Below are 14,189 nucleotides of genomic sequence, written 5' to 3' on the forward strand. Positions count from 1 at the left end.
TGGTCTGATGTGACCAAGATTGAACTCTTTGGCCTGCATGCCAAGTGTCATGTCTCGATGAATCCTGGTACCATCCATACGGTGAAGCATGGTGGTGGCAGCATCAAGCTGTGGGGATGTTTTTCAGTGGCAGGGACTGGGAGACTAGTCAGGAGAGAGGCAAAGATGAACGACGCAAACTACAGAGATCCTTGATGAAAACCTGCTCCAGAGTGCTCAGGACCTCAGACTGGGGTGAAGGTTCACCTTCCAACAGGACAACAACCCTAAGCACACAGCCAAGACAACGCAGGCATGGCTTTGACACAAGTCTCTAAATGTCCTTGAGTGACCCAGCCAGAGCCCGAACTTGAAGCCGATTTAACTTATCTGGAGAGACCTGAAAATAACTGTGCCGCAACGCTCCACATCCAACCTGACAGAGCTTGAGAGGATCTGCAGAGAAGAATGGGAGAAACTCCAAGAAAATATAGGTGTGCCAAGCTTTTAGCATCGTACCCAAGAAGACTCGATGCTGTAGTTGCTGCAAAAGGTGCTTCAACAAAGTAATGAGTAAAGGGTCTGAATATTTATGTAAATGTGAAATTTCCAGTTTTGATTTTTTATTATGGGGTATTGTGTGTAGATTGATGAGGGGGGAAAAACAATTTAAAACATTTTGGAATAAGGCTGTAACGTACCAAAATGTGAAAAAGTCAAGGGGTCTGAATACTTTCTGAAGGCACTGTATATAACAGAAATATGGGGGAAAAGTTTTGGGGAAAAAGTTGTATAACAATAACACCAGGGCAACAGTAAATATACATAAACATACTCTAACCTCACCTGTTAATCTATAACTAGAAACTTGAGTTTAGGGAAATGTTGCTTATTGTTTAAAAAAGTGAAGCAAGTATGTTTTCATTCTATTCCACTTCTATTGTCAGTTACAGTAGACATTTCTAAGAATGCCTATCTAGTTCCCTTGATTGTTAATTTAGATTTAGTAGTACCAGAATGGCTAGGTATACAGTATTTGGTATTGTGCATAATATACAGTAACTAAATTACTCCTAAACAAACAGCATTTAATACTGTGATCTCTACAAACCTCAGCTTCGATCAGAGTCAACGTTTGCTGAGCTGTATGATATTTTACTGTACTGTACCTGATTGACAAGGCCCCTTAACCCACCACCCCAGTCCTCCATCCCATATCCTTATGTTTTAGGAATAAAATGTCTGTGCCATGTTTTGCTCCCCATCCACAGTGTTTAATGGTGAAGCATTCTGTTCAGCAATACTGTATATGCTGATGTCATGTAAGTCTATTGTAGCCCTGCACTCAGTGTCTGGTGTTAGCATTAGCATCTAGCCACTTCCCTAGTGTTCAGCATTGTGATCGGTCAGAGTCTTAATGTTCAGCACTGTCATTGGTCCGTATCCAAGGTAATCACAGCCAAGCCAATGACTTGATTGACTACCGTGGAATGGCTAATAAAGTACTCATTGGCTCTCTAGGGGTTAGAGCGTTGGGCCAGTAACCGAAAGGTTGCTGGATCGAATCCCCAAGCTGACAAGGTAAAAATCTGTCATTCTGCCCCTGAGCATGGCATTTAACCCACTGTTCCCCGGCAGGCCGCCATTGTAACTAAGAATTTGTTCTTACTTGCCTAGTTAAATAAAGAAAAATAAATCAACAACAAAAAATGAGATACCCAGTCTGAGAGAATCAATCACACCTGATCCACCTGCCAATGCTCATCCAGTGCTAGCGACTGCGCTACAAAACTTTCCCGGACAGTTATTACTTTGTGCTGGTTGACGAGGCATAATGTGAGGCATAATAAGGACTTGAGAGGTGTCCCAAAATGGTGCCCTATTCCCTATAAAGTGCTCTACTTTTGACCAGAGCCCTATTGGCTCACTATAAAGAGAATGGGGTTCCTTTTCCGACGCAGACCTAGGGATGGATTTACCAACACTACCTCACTAGGAATCCAGGGATCCCCTTGATTCTCTTTCACACAAAGCTATGGATAGTAAAATCCTGTTGTTTTTAATGTGCCCTGCCGTTGACCCGGCCATCTCTACAGCTGACCGTATACCAACTGGGAGGCAATACCCCATGATCGTAATGACAATGCCACTAACATTGTATTTTCTAAAGGATAGCTATTATAAGGCTAAAACCAGTTGAACTGACAGCCACTTTGCAATGTTTTGCTATGAACTTAGTCATCAATCTCACATGAGGGCCCCCCAGTATCCCCCCAGAATGCTATGACCTTTGGCTTTCACCTGGAATTGTTTATTTATGTCTGAGAAAAAACACTTTTCAACCCATATGATCTACATCATAAAAGTAAAATAAAACATATACAAAAATGAGGATATGACAACAACAAAAAAGAATGTATGAATGAATAAGCCTTTTCATATTTTATAATATGTCCATATATTGTTGTAATATGTTTTAGGAACATCTTCCCAAAATATTTCACACTCTTTTTTACTTTACCAAACATATAGTGATAGTCCAAACCTTAGTGATGGTCAAAATCTGTTAAATTTGGGCCATTTAAAATGCGTCTGTCCCTCCTAGGGGAGAAGGGCTATGTAAAGGGCTTGATTTTGTCATTCTGATCATATGCAATGTGTCTGCCTCCGACATAAAACAAATGTTTGACAAAAAATTACTTCTTTACTTACTTTAGGTTTAAGGAAGTGTGTAGGTCACATTATTTATCGCAGAGCTATGAATATGATATATTTAGATCTGCTTGCTTGAGACAAATTCAGTGATTGCTTTGCCATGTCTGTGCCATGAAGCAGTCGAGCTGGAGACTTTTTTTTTTACGTAGGACTGCCGATTTGATGCAAAGTTGTAGTCGAGTGATATAAATGGATTGAATGATGCAGCCTACCACCAGAGGAAGGCACATGCAAGTTTATTCGACAGAGGATGTTTGCAAGGTCCTAGGAAAGTCTGGATGGCTGCTTCTGACTTATAAAACGGTGGGAAATCAATAAAATAAGTCATGTAAACTTATATATATTTTTAAAAGTAATTCTAGTGCCCGATTTTGGGGAGTGTCAGCTTAAGAGAGTATTAATGTAGATTACATGGACAACCAAAATAGTATATTTACAGGTACCAATTCCCTATAAAATGAAACATTTTATAAATTCCTATTTAATTTTCATATGTGTATTCCTGTATTTTAAAGCAACAATTATATTTTCTACCTAGTACAATGCCGTCTCTATATATTTTCTTGACCTACACATTGGACATGATTTGGAAAAGCAAAAACTTGTCCATATAAGGTCCCACAGTTGACAGTGCATGTCAAAGCTAAAAACCAAGCCATGAGGTCGAAGGAATTGTCCATAAAGGTCTGAGAGAGGATTGTGTCGAGGCACAAATCTGGGAAAGGATACCAAACAGTTTCTACAGTACTGAAGGCCCCCAAGAACACAGTGGCCATCATTCTTAAATGGTAAGAGGTTTGGAACCACCAGCCCCTATTCCTAGAGCTGGCCGCCCGGCCAGGTCAGGGAGGTGACCAAGTACCCAATGGTCACTCTGACAGAGCTCCAGAGTTAACTCGGTGGAAATGGGAGAACCTTCCAGAAGGACAACCATCTCTGCAGCATTCCACCAATCAGGCTTTCATGGTAGAGTGGCTAGAAGGAAGCCCGATAGCCTGCTTGGAGTATGCCAAAAGGCACCTAAAGGACTCTCATACCATGGGAAACAAGATTCTCTGATCTGATAAAACTAAGATTCAAGATGATGGACACAATCCTGACTCAGAGCTCTTCTGAGAATTTCTTCAGCCTCATGGCTTCGTTTTTACTCTGACATGCACTGTCAACTTACATAGACAGGTGTGTGACTTTCCAACACTTTCCAGGTGTGTGTCTCCAATAAAGTTTGGACACCTAATCATTCAAGGTTTTTTCTTTTTTTAAATAATTTTCTTCATTGCAGAATATTAGTGAAGACATCAAAACTATGAAATAACACATATGGAATCATGTAGTAACCAAAAAAGTGTTAAACAAATCAAAATTGATTTTATATGAGATTCTTCAAAGTAGCCACCCTTTGCCTTGATGACAGCTTTGCACACTCTTGGCATTCTCTCAACTAGCTTCATGAGGTAGTCACCTGGAATGCGTTTCAATTAACAGGTGTGCCTTGTTAAAAGTTAATTAGTGGAATTTCTTTCCTTATTGCGTTTTAGACAATCAGTTGTGTTGTGACAAGGTAGAGGGTGGTTTACAGAAAATAGTCCAAATGATGTCAAGAACAGCTCAAATAAACAAAGAGAAAGTGCAGTCCATCATTACTGTAACCCTCCTGCTGTGTTCCCGGTCGAATTGGACCATTTAAAAGTTCTCTCTCTGAAAAATGTAGTTAATTTAAACCTATTGTCATAAGGTTCCATGACTTTGTCCACACAGGGTGTCGGAACACATTAAATACATTTGGATGATTTTCATTCAATTTTGAGTGTTTTATTTAGCTTTTGTACACCTGTGGAGTTCCCAGTCAAAAATGACCGGTCATTAGAAATGAATGGGTGAGGCTACAATTAGTGTATAAAATTGAGTTCAGGCACATGCACATTCATCAGATGGACACACTTCCTCTCCCAGACCCCATATGCATGTGTGTTTGAACACAGACGCGCACACACACACACACACACACACACACACACACACACACACACACACACACACACACACACACACACACACACACACACACACACACACACACACACACACACACACACACACACACACACACACACACACACACACACACACACACACACACACACACACACCTCTCTCCCTTTTTTGGCTTCCATGGCAACCCCCACGGGAATGTTTCCCTAATAGTATCTTTCCCCCACAGGAAAGTTACCTGTTTGCATTCTCACAAACAATCATCACATTGTTTCAATAATATGTAGAACTTCTCTCGCAGCTCTGGTACATAAAGCTTTTTTGAGGCCTTGCTCACAATTAATTCTGTGGCAGCACAATGACCAAACGATATACTATATGTGAGGCTCTTGATCATATCTTTGATCATGATACTGGTGAGGAGGAGAGAGGCCAGGAAACTGACAGTGAGGATGCATTAGAGGAGGAAGTGTCAGAACTTGAACACAGAATATGATCCAGACCAAGAGACGCCTGCTGAAGAGGGCCCTGCTGAGGTTGTTGTTACATTCCGGTTAAAGAATGGGAATTTGTCCTGGTCTTCATTCCCACCTGAGAGGAGAGGTCGGCTGTCGGCCGAAAACTCTGTTTTTCACATTTCTTGACATTTAATCCTAATAACAAATTCCCAGTTTTAGGTCAGTTAGGATCACCACTTTATTTTAAGAATGTGAAATGTCGGAATAATAGTAGAGACAATGATTTATTTCAGCTTTTACAACATTAACAATGTCTACACTGTATTTCTGATCAATTTTATGTTATTTTCATTAACAAAAGTGCTTTTAAAGCAAGGACATTTCCAAGTGACCCCAAACTTTTGAACGGTAGTGTATTTACAGTGGGTATAGAAAGCCACCACCTCCTTTCAAAATGTTCACCTTTTGTTGCCTTTCAGCCTGAAATGAACACACATAAAATCAGACTTTTTCCAAGCTTTAGTTACACACAGTAATCTACACTATCCAAGTAAAAAAAATATTAAAATAAATGTGACAATTTATTACAATTAAAACTGTAAAATACCCTATTGGGATAAGTGAACACCCCCCTGAGTTAATACTTGTTGGAACCACCTTTTGCTTGAATTACAGCCATGAGTCTCTTTGAATACATCTCTGCTAACTTTGCACATCTAGACTTTGTAATATTTGCACATTCTACCTTGCAGAATTGTTCAAGGTAAGTCAAAATGCATGGTGACATGGTCTTAATTGTGCTCAGAGGGATAGACAAAGCCTTTGAAATATTTTAATATCCATCCCCTGACTTGTGCCTTTCCACAACTTTATCTCATAGATCTTTTGAAAGTACCTTTCGGCCCATAGTGGATTCTTTGCTTTGAATTGTACTACTAAGCAGTGGAGTCCTCTAGGAACAACTGCTTTTATTCTGAACTAATCAAAGTCACTACAATTGATCACAATTTGAAGCCAATTAGCTTGGTGTGTGATCTGGAAGGTGGTAAATTTACAATTGCAATTCTAAGGGGGGTGTTCAGTTATCCAAATAGGGTATTTCACTATTTTACATGTAATTAATTTTAGGATTAAAAAAAATAATAATAATCTCACTTGGATATTGTGTGTTACTGTGTGTAAATAAAGCTGGAAAAAGTATAATTTTATGTGTTTTCATTTCAGTCTGTAAGGCAACAAAATGTGAACATTTTGAAAGGGGGTGGTGACTTTCTATACCCATTGTATTTTGTATTTTAAAAATGTTTTATAACGTCATGTCACTAACTTAAACTGTCATTAAACAAATATGTTACAGTAGTGGGGACCTATAGTTTTTAGACTGTGTTGAAATATGTTTAATAGTGGTGGTTGAATCCTTACAGTGTATTCTACAGTTTATAGCCAACTGTTGTACAACTGAATGTGTAGTTAAAATTAGTAAGGTGTAAATTGAATGTGTTTTTTAATTGGATATTGTTCCTATGGTGTATTTGTGAAAATTATTAGAATCAAACCTTTTTTTTGGGGGGGGGGGGGGGGGGGTGTATATCCTAAATCCTTATACTACTCTCTATATTAATTTCTTCCCTTTTACCTCTTACTTCTTAATATCTTATTACAGTACTCTCACTCAGATTTCCTTATACTTATACCATAGTCACCCCCATTTATACTCACTGTTATCACACCTCATAATAACCAGTGTCATAACATCCACCTTTGCTGGAGTGTATATAGTTTGGTTTGTTAATATGTTAACATGTGTGCCATGGCTGAAGTCAACCTAACCGCTAACTTTCCTAACAGGAAAGAAGAACAGCCTACTCCTCCAGAAGTTCCAGAAGGACCTGAACGCTGGGGTATTCAACACACAGGAGAACGAGATATTGAGGCACATAATCCATCAGGACAGGGAGATGGTGATGATGGTGGACCGCAAGCAGTCGGTCACAGGGATGTCGGTCACCGGGATGAATTCAACCCCGATATCTGGAAATTCCATGATTAACTCTCCTGCTCAGCAGACCTACACCACTGCCCTGGGCACCAACCAGTTTCAGCAGTCATCCGCCCATTTAACATGCAGTGCTTCGGGCGTCATTGCTCCCTCTGCCGCAGCCACCGCCCGCATCCTGCCAGCCTCGACGCAGGGTGTCTACCCTGTCCCCAGTGTCTCCCACAGCAGCCTGAACTCATCCTCGCCTGTACCCCAGACCCCCCTCTCTCTCCAGCAGCAAGGAGCTATCATGTCCCCAGTATCCTGCAACACGGCTGTGTGCAGTCCACCTGTGCAGACCCCTGGGCTGGCGGGACGCAGCTTCCAGTATGGCTCGCCCACCACCTCCCAGCTCTCCCTTTTCCAGCAGCCGCTGCCTACTGCCCTACCACCCCAACAACCACTACCACAGCTGCCCCAGAAAACAGGAGGAGCTGCAGCCTCCTTGGCAACACAACAACCACAGCAGCAGCAGCAGCAGCAGCAGCCAACACAGCAGCAAGTCCCTTCACCTCAGAGGAGTGACATTCTCCACAAGGGCAGCCATACTCTCCAGTCTGGAAGCCTGAGTCAAGGTGTACGCCACCTATCTGCCTCCCAACCCTCCCTGCCACATGACACATCCCTGGGGCCCAGAGCGCACCCTGGAGTGTCCGGGGACTTCCTGTCCTCCATCGCCCTGCCGGTGGCTGCGGTCCAGGGGCCAGGTATGCAGAGCGGTCTCCGCACCACAGCGCCCCAGAGGGTCAACCTGTTCTGCCAGATGTCATCGGGAGCATTGCCCCCGGTGCGAGCGGCGTCCTCTACAGCCCAGCACAGGGATTCCACAGGTTCTAGAAAAGATTCTAGAAGGGATTCTAACTTAAGCAGTACAGAGACTGACCAAGATAAGATGCGGTTCGCATCAAATTTATGATCCCATTTGACTTTTTTAAACTTCTGTTTGAATTCACTTTTAATGGAGATACAAGAAATGATAGACAAATTTCTTCTGAAAAAATAACCTCATAGAATTCCTGTACAGACTACCCTTGTATTATATTTTAGACACATTTTCTTCCTAAACTTAAGAATGTATATTAAACAAATATATATCAATATTTGTAAATCCAACTAGAATATTTGGCAAAGACTATTTAAAAGCTCTAGTATATAAAACATGAGTATTCCTTTCCGAAAAATATAAATATACAATGTATGGATATTTTTTTTTGGGGGGGGGGGGGGGTTGTTTGTTTGTTCTTTTCTGTTTTTGTAAACTGGAATGCGTCGTGATGAATCCTGAGTATTTATATTTTTGGTTTTGTACCTGCGAAAAGAGGAACAAATATCATCTCATACTACGCAGCTTTGTCACCACTGTGGAATAACTGACGCAAGCGAACCTTGAAACTGTCAAAAAGCACACACTCAAACATAAATCTGATAACAAATTAGTGGAATCTTTATCTCATCTTAGCAATCAAACACTAGTACAGTAGCTAGGTGTTCCATTGCTCTCAACAATACATCCTCTTGAGCCACAATATCTTCCTACAGCGGTTCGGGTCCAAAGGGAATTAAATAAATATAATTGCTGCTTTTATTTGTATTATTGGAGAGAAGGATGTTGTGTGGTGTGGGCGAGGGATGGATGATTCTGTTTTTTCTATTCCTAATTTCAGACAGTGATAGACGTTATGTAATGTTGCTTAAAAAACGGTGTACATTTATAATAGACTGTGATATGAAAATGATCTATATGTGTGTTGTAAATAGTTTTATAGATCTAGTATTTGCAGATACTGTGTGGTGCATTCTCAATCATAACAGTATCTTACTTCTTTCAGGAACCTGGATATCATTTATATGTGGGAAAAAAGTGTTCATTCATCGTTCATTCGAGATAAGAAAACCTTAATGCAATAGATAGCACTACTTGATACTGAGAAATGCCTGTTCTGAAGTCAAACTGAGAATCCTTATTTGTCTGTATAGTATTTATGTCCTTGTTTCATAATTCATTAAAAAAATTATTAGGGATAGGCGTCCCGTCAACGGGACAGTTGTAAATCATGCAGCACCTTGTGTCACGATCGCAGACTTGAGAGAAACAACAAATGTTGGTACATATAAGTGTCTTATATCGGCTGAAAGCTTAAATTCTTGTTAATATAACTGCGCTGTCCAATTTACAGTAGCTATTACTGTGAAAAAATGCCATGCTATTGTTTGAGGAGAGCTCCTAACAACAAAACACTTTTCACCACGATAGGTTTGATATATTCACCTCTGAAGGTGACATGTGTACTTACATTCTGAAATCTTGCTCTGATTTATCATCCAAAGGCTCCCAGAGATAACATGTCCTTTTGTTAGATAAAATCGTTTTTCATATCCTAAAAAATATCCTAGCATTTCCACACATTCAAGTTGCAAAGAAGGAATCTGTGAAAATCTAACACTAAACGTTGTTTCAACCAGTAAAATCACGTTCGTATTTATTCCGCAGAGATCCTAGAACGTAACCAGACTTCACTATATATTTCAGAGTGTAGTATATCCTATAGGACACCAAATTTGGTCAGAGAGCGACGCCTTCATGGCATGCCTATGACGCGGGCACTCTTCACTTGATTGACTATAACTTTGTCAAATAAGCACCAATCGGGGTCAAACAAAGCTAGCTAGATAGCCAATGTGCTACGGGAGTATGCGGAAACCTTGTATCTGTCACAAAATGTTGCCGCTATCCTTGTGCAGAAAAATGTAATATTAATGTAAATGTCTCCTACACGATTTGCCCAAATGTACCTGGGTGACTTCACACTAAATGTCATGTAGTTCACTCATACTTCAAGTTATCCGTCTGAAACTTTGCACATACACTGCCGCCATCGTGTGGACACCTTTGGACACCAACCAGAGTGATGGCTAGATTTCTGACCTTTCTGTTGTATTTTAAAGATGGTAGTAGTAAAAAATCAATGGTTGTTTTTTTCTTTGTATTTTCTTCTACCAGACCTATTGTGTTATATTCTCCTACATTCAATTCACATTTCCACAAACTACAAAGTGTTTCCTCTTCATGCTACTCCATCTTTGGAACAATATTATTTCTAGAGATGCTATATATGATTTCAATAAAATGAATAATACCAATAACTTTAATTTTACCAATATATTCATGCTACACAATACATAAATACCTTCTTAAAGTGTACATGAAGTTGTCAATATTTTTTTACTGTGGGTGTGTTGGGTGAGTTGCCTACAGCAATGAACAGTTATTATATGTCTGACGACCCACATACAATATGCCACTTTAGAATTACTGTAAATATGAATCATTGTTGAATATTATATCTTGACTGCAAATGTTTAATTTTTGACACCTTTTGATTCCCTATTTTTTCATGAGATTGTTTATTTCGTCCACTGAAAGAACTAAAATGTGTTACATTTTGGATGTTATATTCTGTCAGCATTTTTTATTGTTGATTTTTAACATTTTCTATTCATTGACTAGCCTTTCATATCATGTATTGTGAATAATGTGATAGAATAGTGTGGCATGAATGATTTTTTTAAAATCCCATTCATCTCAATGGAAAGAAAAGTATTCCTGCCGACAGACAATTTATACGTTTTCTAGGACTTTTTCAGCAATATGCCTATGCTGTAGATTTGCATTCTAGGAGTGTATAATATCACCTGTTAACTGGGTATTACTGTGTTGTCAGCTTACCAGTCACTGTCAACTGATGTTGAAGAGGCAGATGTGACCTTTCCAGACACTTCTGGAAGTGTCATAAGTCAAGTGTTCAGGGCCGATTTTCCAAAAATGTGTTATTAGCGCGAGATCAACACACGCTGGTTTGCATTAAGGTGTCTTTCTCTTGTGTGTGTGAAATCATCATATCTGGGCCTAGATACTCTAAACTGACTGGGGAATATCTTAAAATCAGAATATTGTGACTAACATGGGTATAAAGAAGAGTAATGTTTTGGTTGTTGAAAATTTATATCAAATCAATCAAATTCTCAACATGCTGACAATTCAATTGTGCAATAACACATTACAGTAAACAATAGTAACTGTAACAATATCAACACAAAAAACATTTATGCACTAATTGATTTAGTATCCTGAGGGTCCAGAAATGTGACTCAACTGTGAGTCAATCAAATGAGGTCATACATGATAACACCGCTTACCCCGTAAGGTTGTAGGCTATTTGACATGCTTATGAATTTATGTTTTTTGTTTGTTAAAGAACCCAATGAATTGTGTATCACGACCATGTGAGTAATATTTTCCTCACACACAATAACAACAACCTCTCATGGTTTTAGAGCCGGTCTTCATGGCACCAAACAGGCTCTATCAGTACAGAGTATCGAAACCCTTACAAATAGTTTTACAAATATTTTAACAGTACTTCAATACAGAGGTATTCTACCAATACAAAGTCCACCAACAAAATGTCTCATAAAAGCAAGCACTCTCACAAACACTTAAAAAAGGATAATATCTAAAAATGTTGACGTTCAATGCGCTGTGAGATTATGTTTTGTTGTTTTGTTCATTGTTTGCCTAGACATTATTCATGTGTAATGGAAGCATTTGAATTTTCACAAAAGGACATTCTTAAGTATTTGTGCCTAAAACTATCGCAATGTTCGATTCTTTTTTGTTTTGAGTGTGAAGAGCTGCGGCACACACATACATTACTTTATCATATGTGTTCTATGTTTCAGTATTTTTAGAGAGGAAGATGTAAGCAACGAAGATGGCCAAATTTCTCTGTTTATCAATTGGAATTTTTTAACACAGTGTGAACTTCTATAAAATGGTTCTGTCATTATATTCTAGCATTCTCAGAATTACAGTAATGACTAGTACAGTAAGAAATGCAGTCTATAGAACTGGGAAGGTATAACATGGCAAGTTGACTAGACATTATAGAAATTCGGAGAATATGTGTAACTTTCTTTGTAGCTAGTCACTGATGTTGGGTTGATTATTAATGTTGCGTGGAATGAAACGGGCCAAAGCAAAACATTCTAAGTAATTTTCTTTGTTTTGAAAACCGATACAGACTCTTCAGTCAGTTAGATTAAGTGTAAAGAAGGTTAAAAGGGAGATATATTATCTAGATTCTAGATTGGAACTCTCTGGCCCATTCTAACGTGGAGAGATGTTCTATTCCAACAAAGAGTGCTTAATCCTGTTCTGCCATAGTACGTGTATAGGAACTAGTACTGTACACAGTTCAGATGGATAGCAGCACTGTTGGTTTGTGCTGTTTTTGATGCATGCCTTTGGAGGGAAAGTTTCCTATGTGCTTTTTTCGCAATAATTCTGACCACAGCTAGCTAGTTTTCTGGAATGGGCATTATGATGATGTATGTAGCACAGCATGAAGGGACATGTGCGTTTACCATTTTAGGAGTATGGAGAACACTGAATAAACCAGCACATACGTTTCTATATATATATATATATATATATATATATATATATTTTTATGCAAAAATAACAAAAGAACAGTGCCCAGAGAAAGGAAATAGGAAATAGCCTCAGAGTAGAATTTCTGAACTAGGATCAGTTTTAACTTTTAGATTATAATGAAGATTATATGGACACGGCACTAAACTGATCCTCCTAGATCAGCACTCACACTCTGAGACGCTTTGTGAATACGGGCCCGGACCTTTTGGTTTACGACCACGACAGTACAGGTTTAATATTTTTACGAAAATGTGCATGTTGAAGAGAGAGAGGGGAAGATTATGGAGATAATGTTGTAACGATCCACACATACACTCCCCTTAAACCCTGCTGACACACCTGATCATTGTTGAGCTCATTCATGTTAATTAACCAAGGCTGGGTAAAAATAAGCAATTAGTTGGTTACTTGACACAGGCTAAGGAAAGGTACATGTAAAACTTTCTTACAACTATATGCAGACAAACGGTGTTTGTCCCCCAAAAAATGTGGATTTCTGTTTTTATTTTTGTTTGTTTGTAAATAAACCTTTAAAATATAGAAAATAAAATACATTTGTCATTTAGCTGCTGAGTTTGCATGTCATTTTGTTTCTCAATGGTTTTAGACAGACAGACAGACAGACAGACAGACAGACAGACAGACAGACAGACAGACAGACAGACAGATAGATCAATAATCTCTCATAGGTCACATTTTCTCTTTTCATATTTGAAACAGCTAAAGACAGAGAGACGATTGAGAGGAATGTGATGGGATGAAGGATTATAGAGTGAGAGGAGAGTGGTGGGATGGAGGGATGATATGATGAAGGAGGGTGGGGGTGGTGGTGGCGGTGCCATCAGGAATAGAGTTTATCAGCAGTTACTGGTGAGATTAATAATGGGTGTTCTGGAGCTGTGGGGATTTCCATTCATTACCTCATAATACAGTTATCACTCATAAAGACAGATACCCCTCCACCTGACAATGCACTTCAGTTGAGGACACCAGGGTACACAGTTTTAATCATATCCTCTATAGTGCATAGGGCTCTGGTCAAAAGTGCACTATATAGGGAATATGATGACATTTGAGCCATTGACTCATATCTGAAGGTGTACTGTAACTGTGCTAGTTTATTTGAAGACAAAACATTCATCATTTAGGGATGACACTTATCTTATTCCTTTTGTTTTTACAAATTCAGGTAAAGGTAAAGACAAGATTTACTGATAATTCATGTTTTGCATGTCCCTCACTCGGTCACCGTTGCCAATGTTATCAAAGTTATACAGACTCCACAGCCATGTTGATGTCCAAAAGTGGAATGAGAGCTAATGACTGTTTCACCTAAAAACACTATAGAGGCTTGGAAAGACGATGACATTGTTAAAGTAAGCAACTATTTAGTAGGAAAGAACTGTGTCATCATCATCATGTTATCAAATTTACAATGTTGTCATTATCTAGCAATGTTTGTCAAAAATACTTAGCAATTCTAACATTAGCTAGCTAAAATCTGGTGGTCTCC

The 14,189-nt window shown here is 39.1% G+C and overlaps 1 protein-coding gene across 1 annotated transcript in view; it reads left to right on the top strand.

The window, feature by feature from the left end:
* The window catches only part of LOC110523996 (potassium/sodium hyperpolarization-activated cyclic nucleotide-gated channel 1-like), a 210,439-nt gene extending 197,201 nt beyond the window's left edge, over nucleotides 1-13,238 (top strand). Inside the window, exon 8 of the mRNA XM_021603242.3 lies at nucleotides 6,993-13,238. Within this exon, the coding sequence (XP_021458917.2) occupies nucleotides 6,993-8,098 (1,106 nt within the window). The 3' untranslated portion in view covers nucleotides 8,099-13,238. The remainder of the gene's footprint in view (nucleotides 1-6,992) is intronic.
* The last annotated feature ends 951 nt before the right edge of the window (nucleotides 13,239-14,189 follow it).

Source organism: Oncorhynchus mykiss, chromosome 5 (genome assembly GCF_057628025.1).
Source record: "Oncorhynchus mykiss isolate SJ-2025 chromosome 5, ASM5762802v1, whole genome shotgun sequence".
NCBI lineage: Eukaryota > Metazoa > Chordata > Actinopteri > Salmoniformes > Salmonidae > Oncorhynchus > Oncorhynchus mykiss.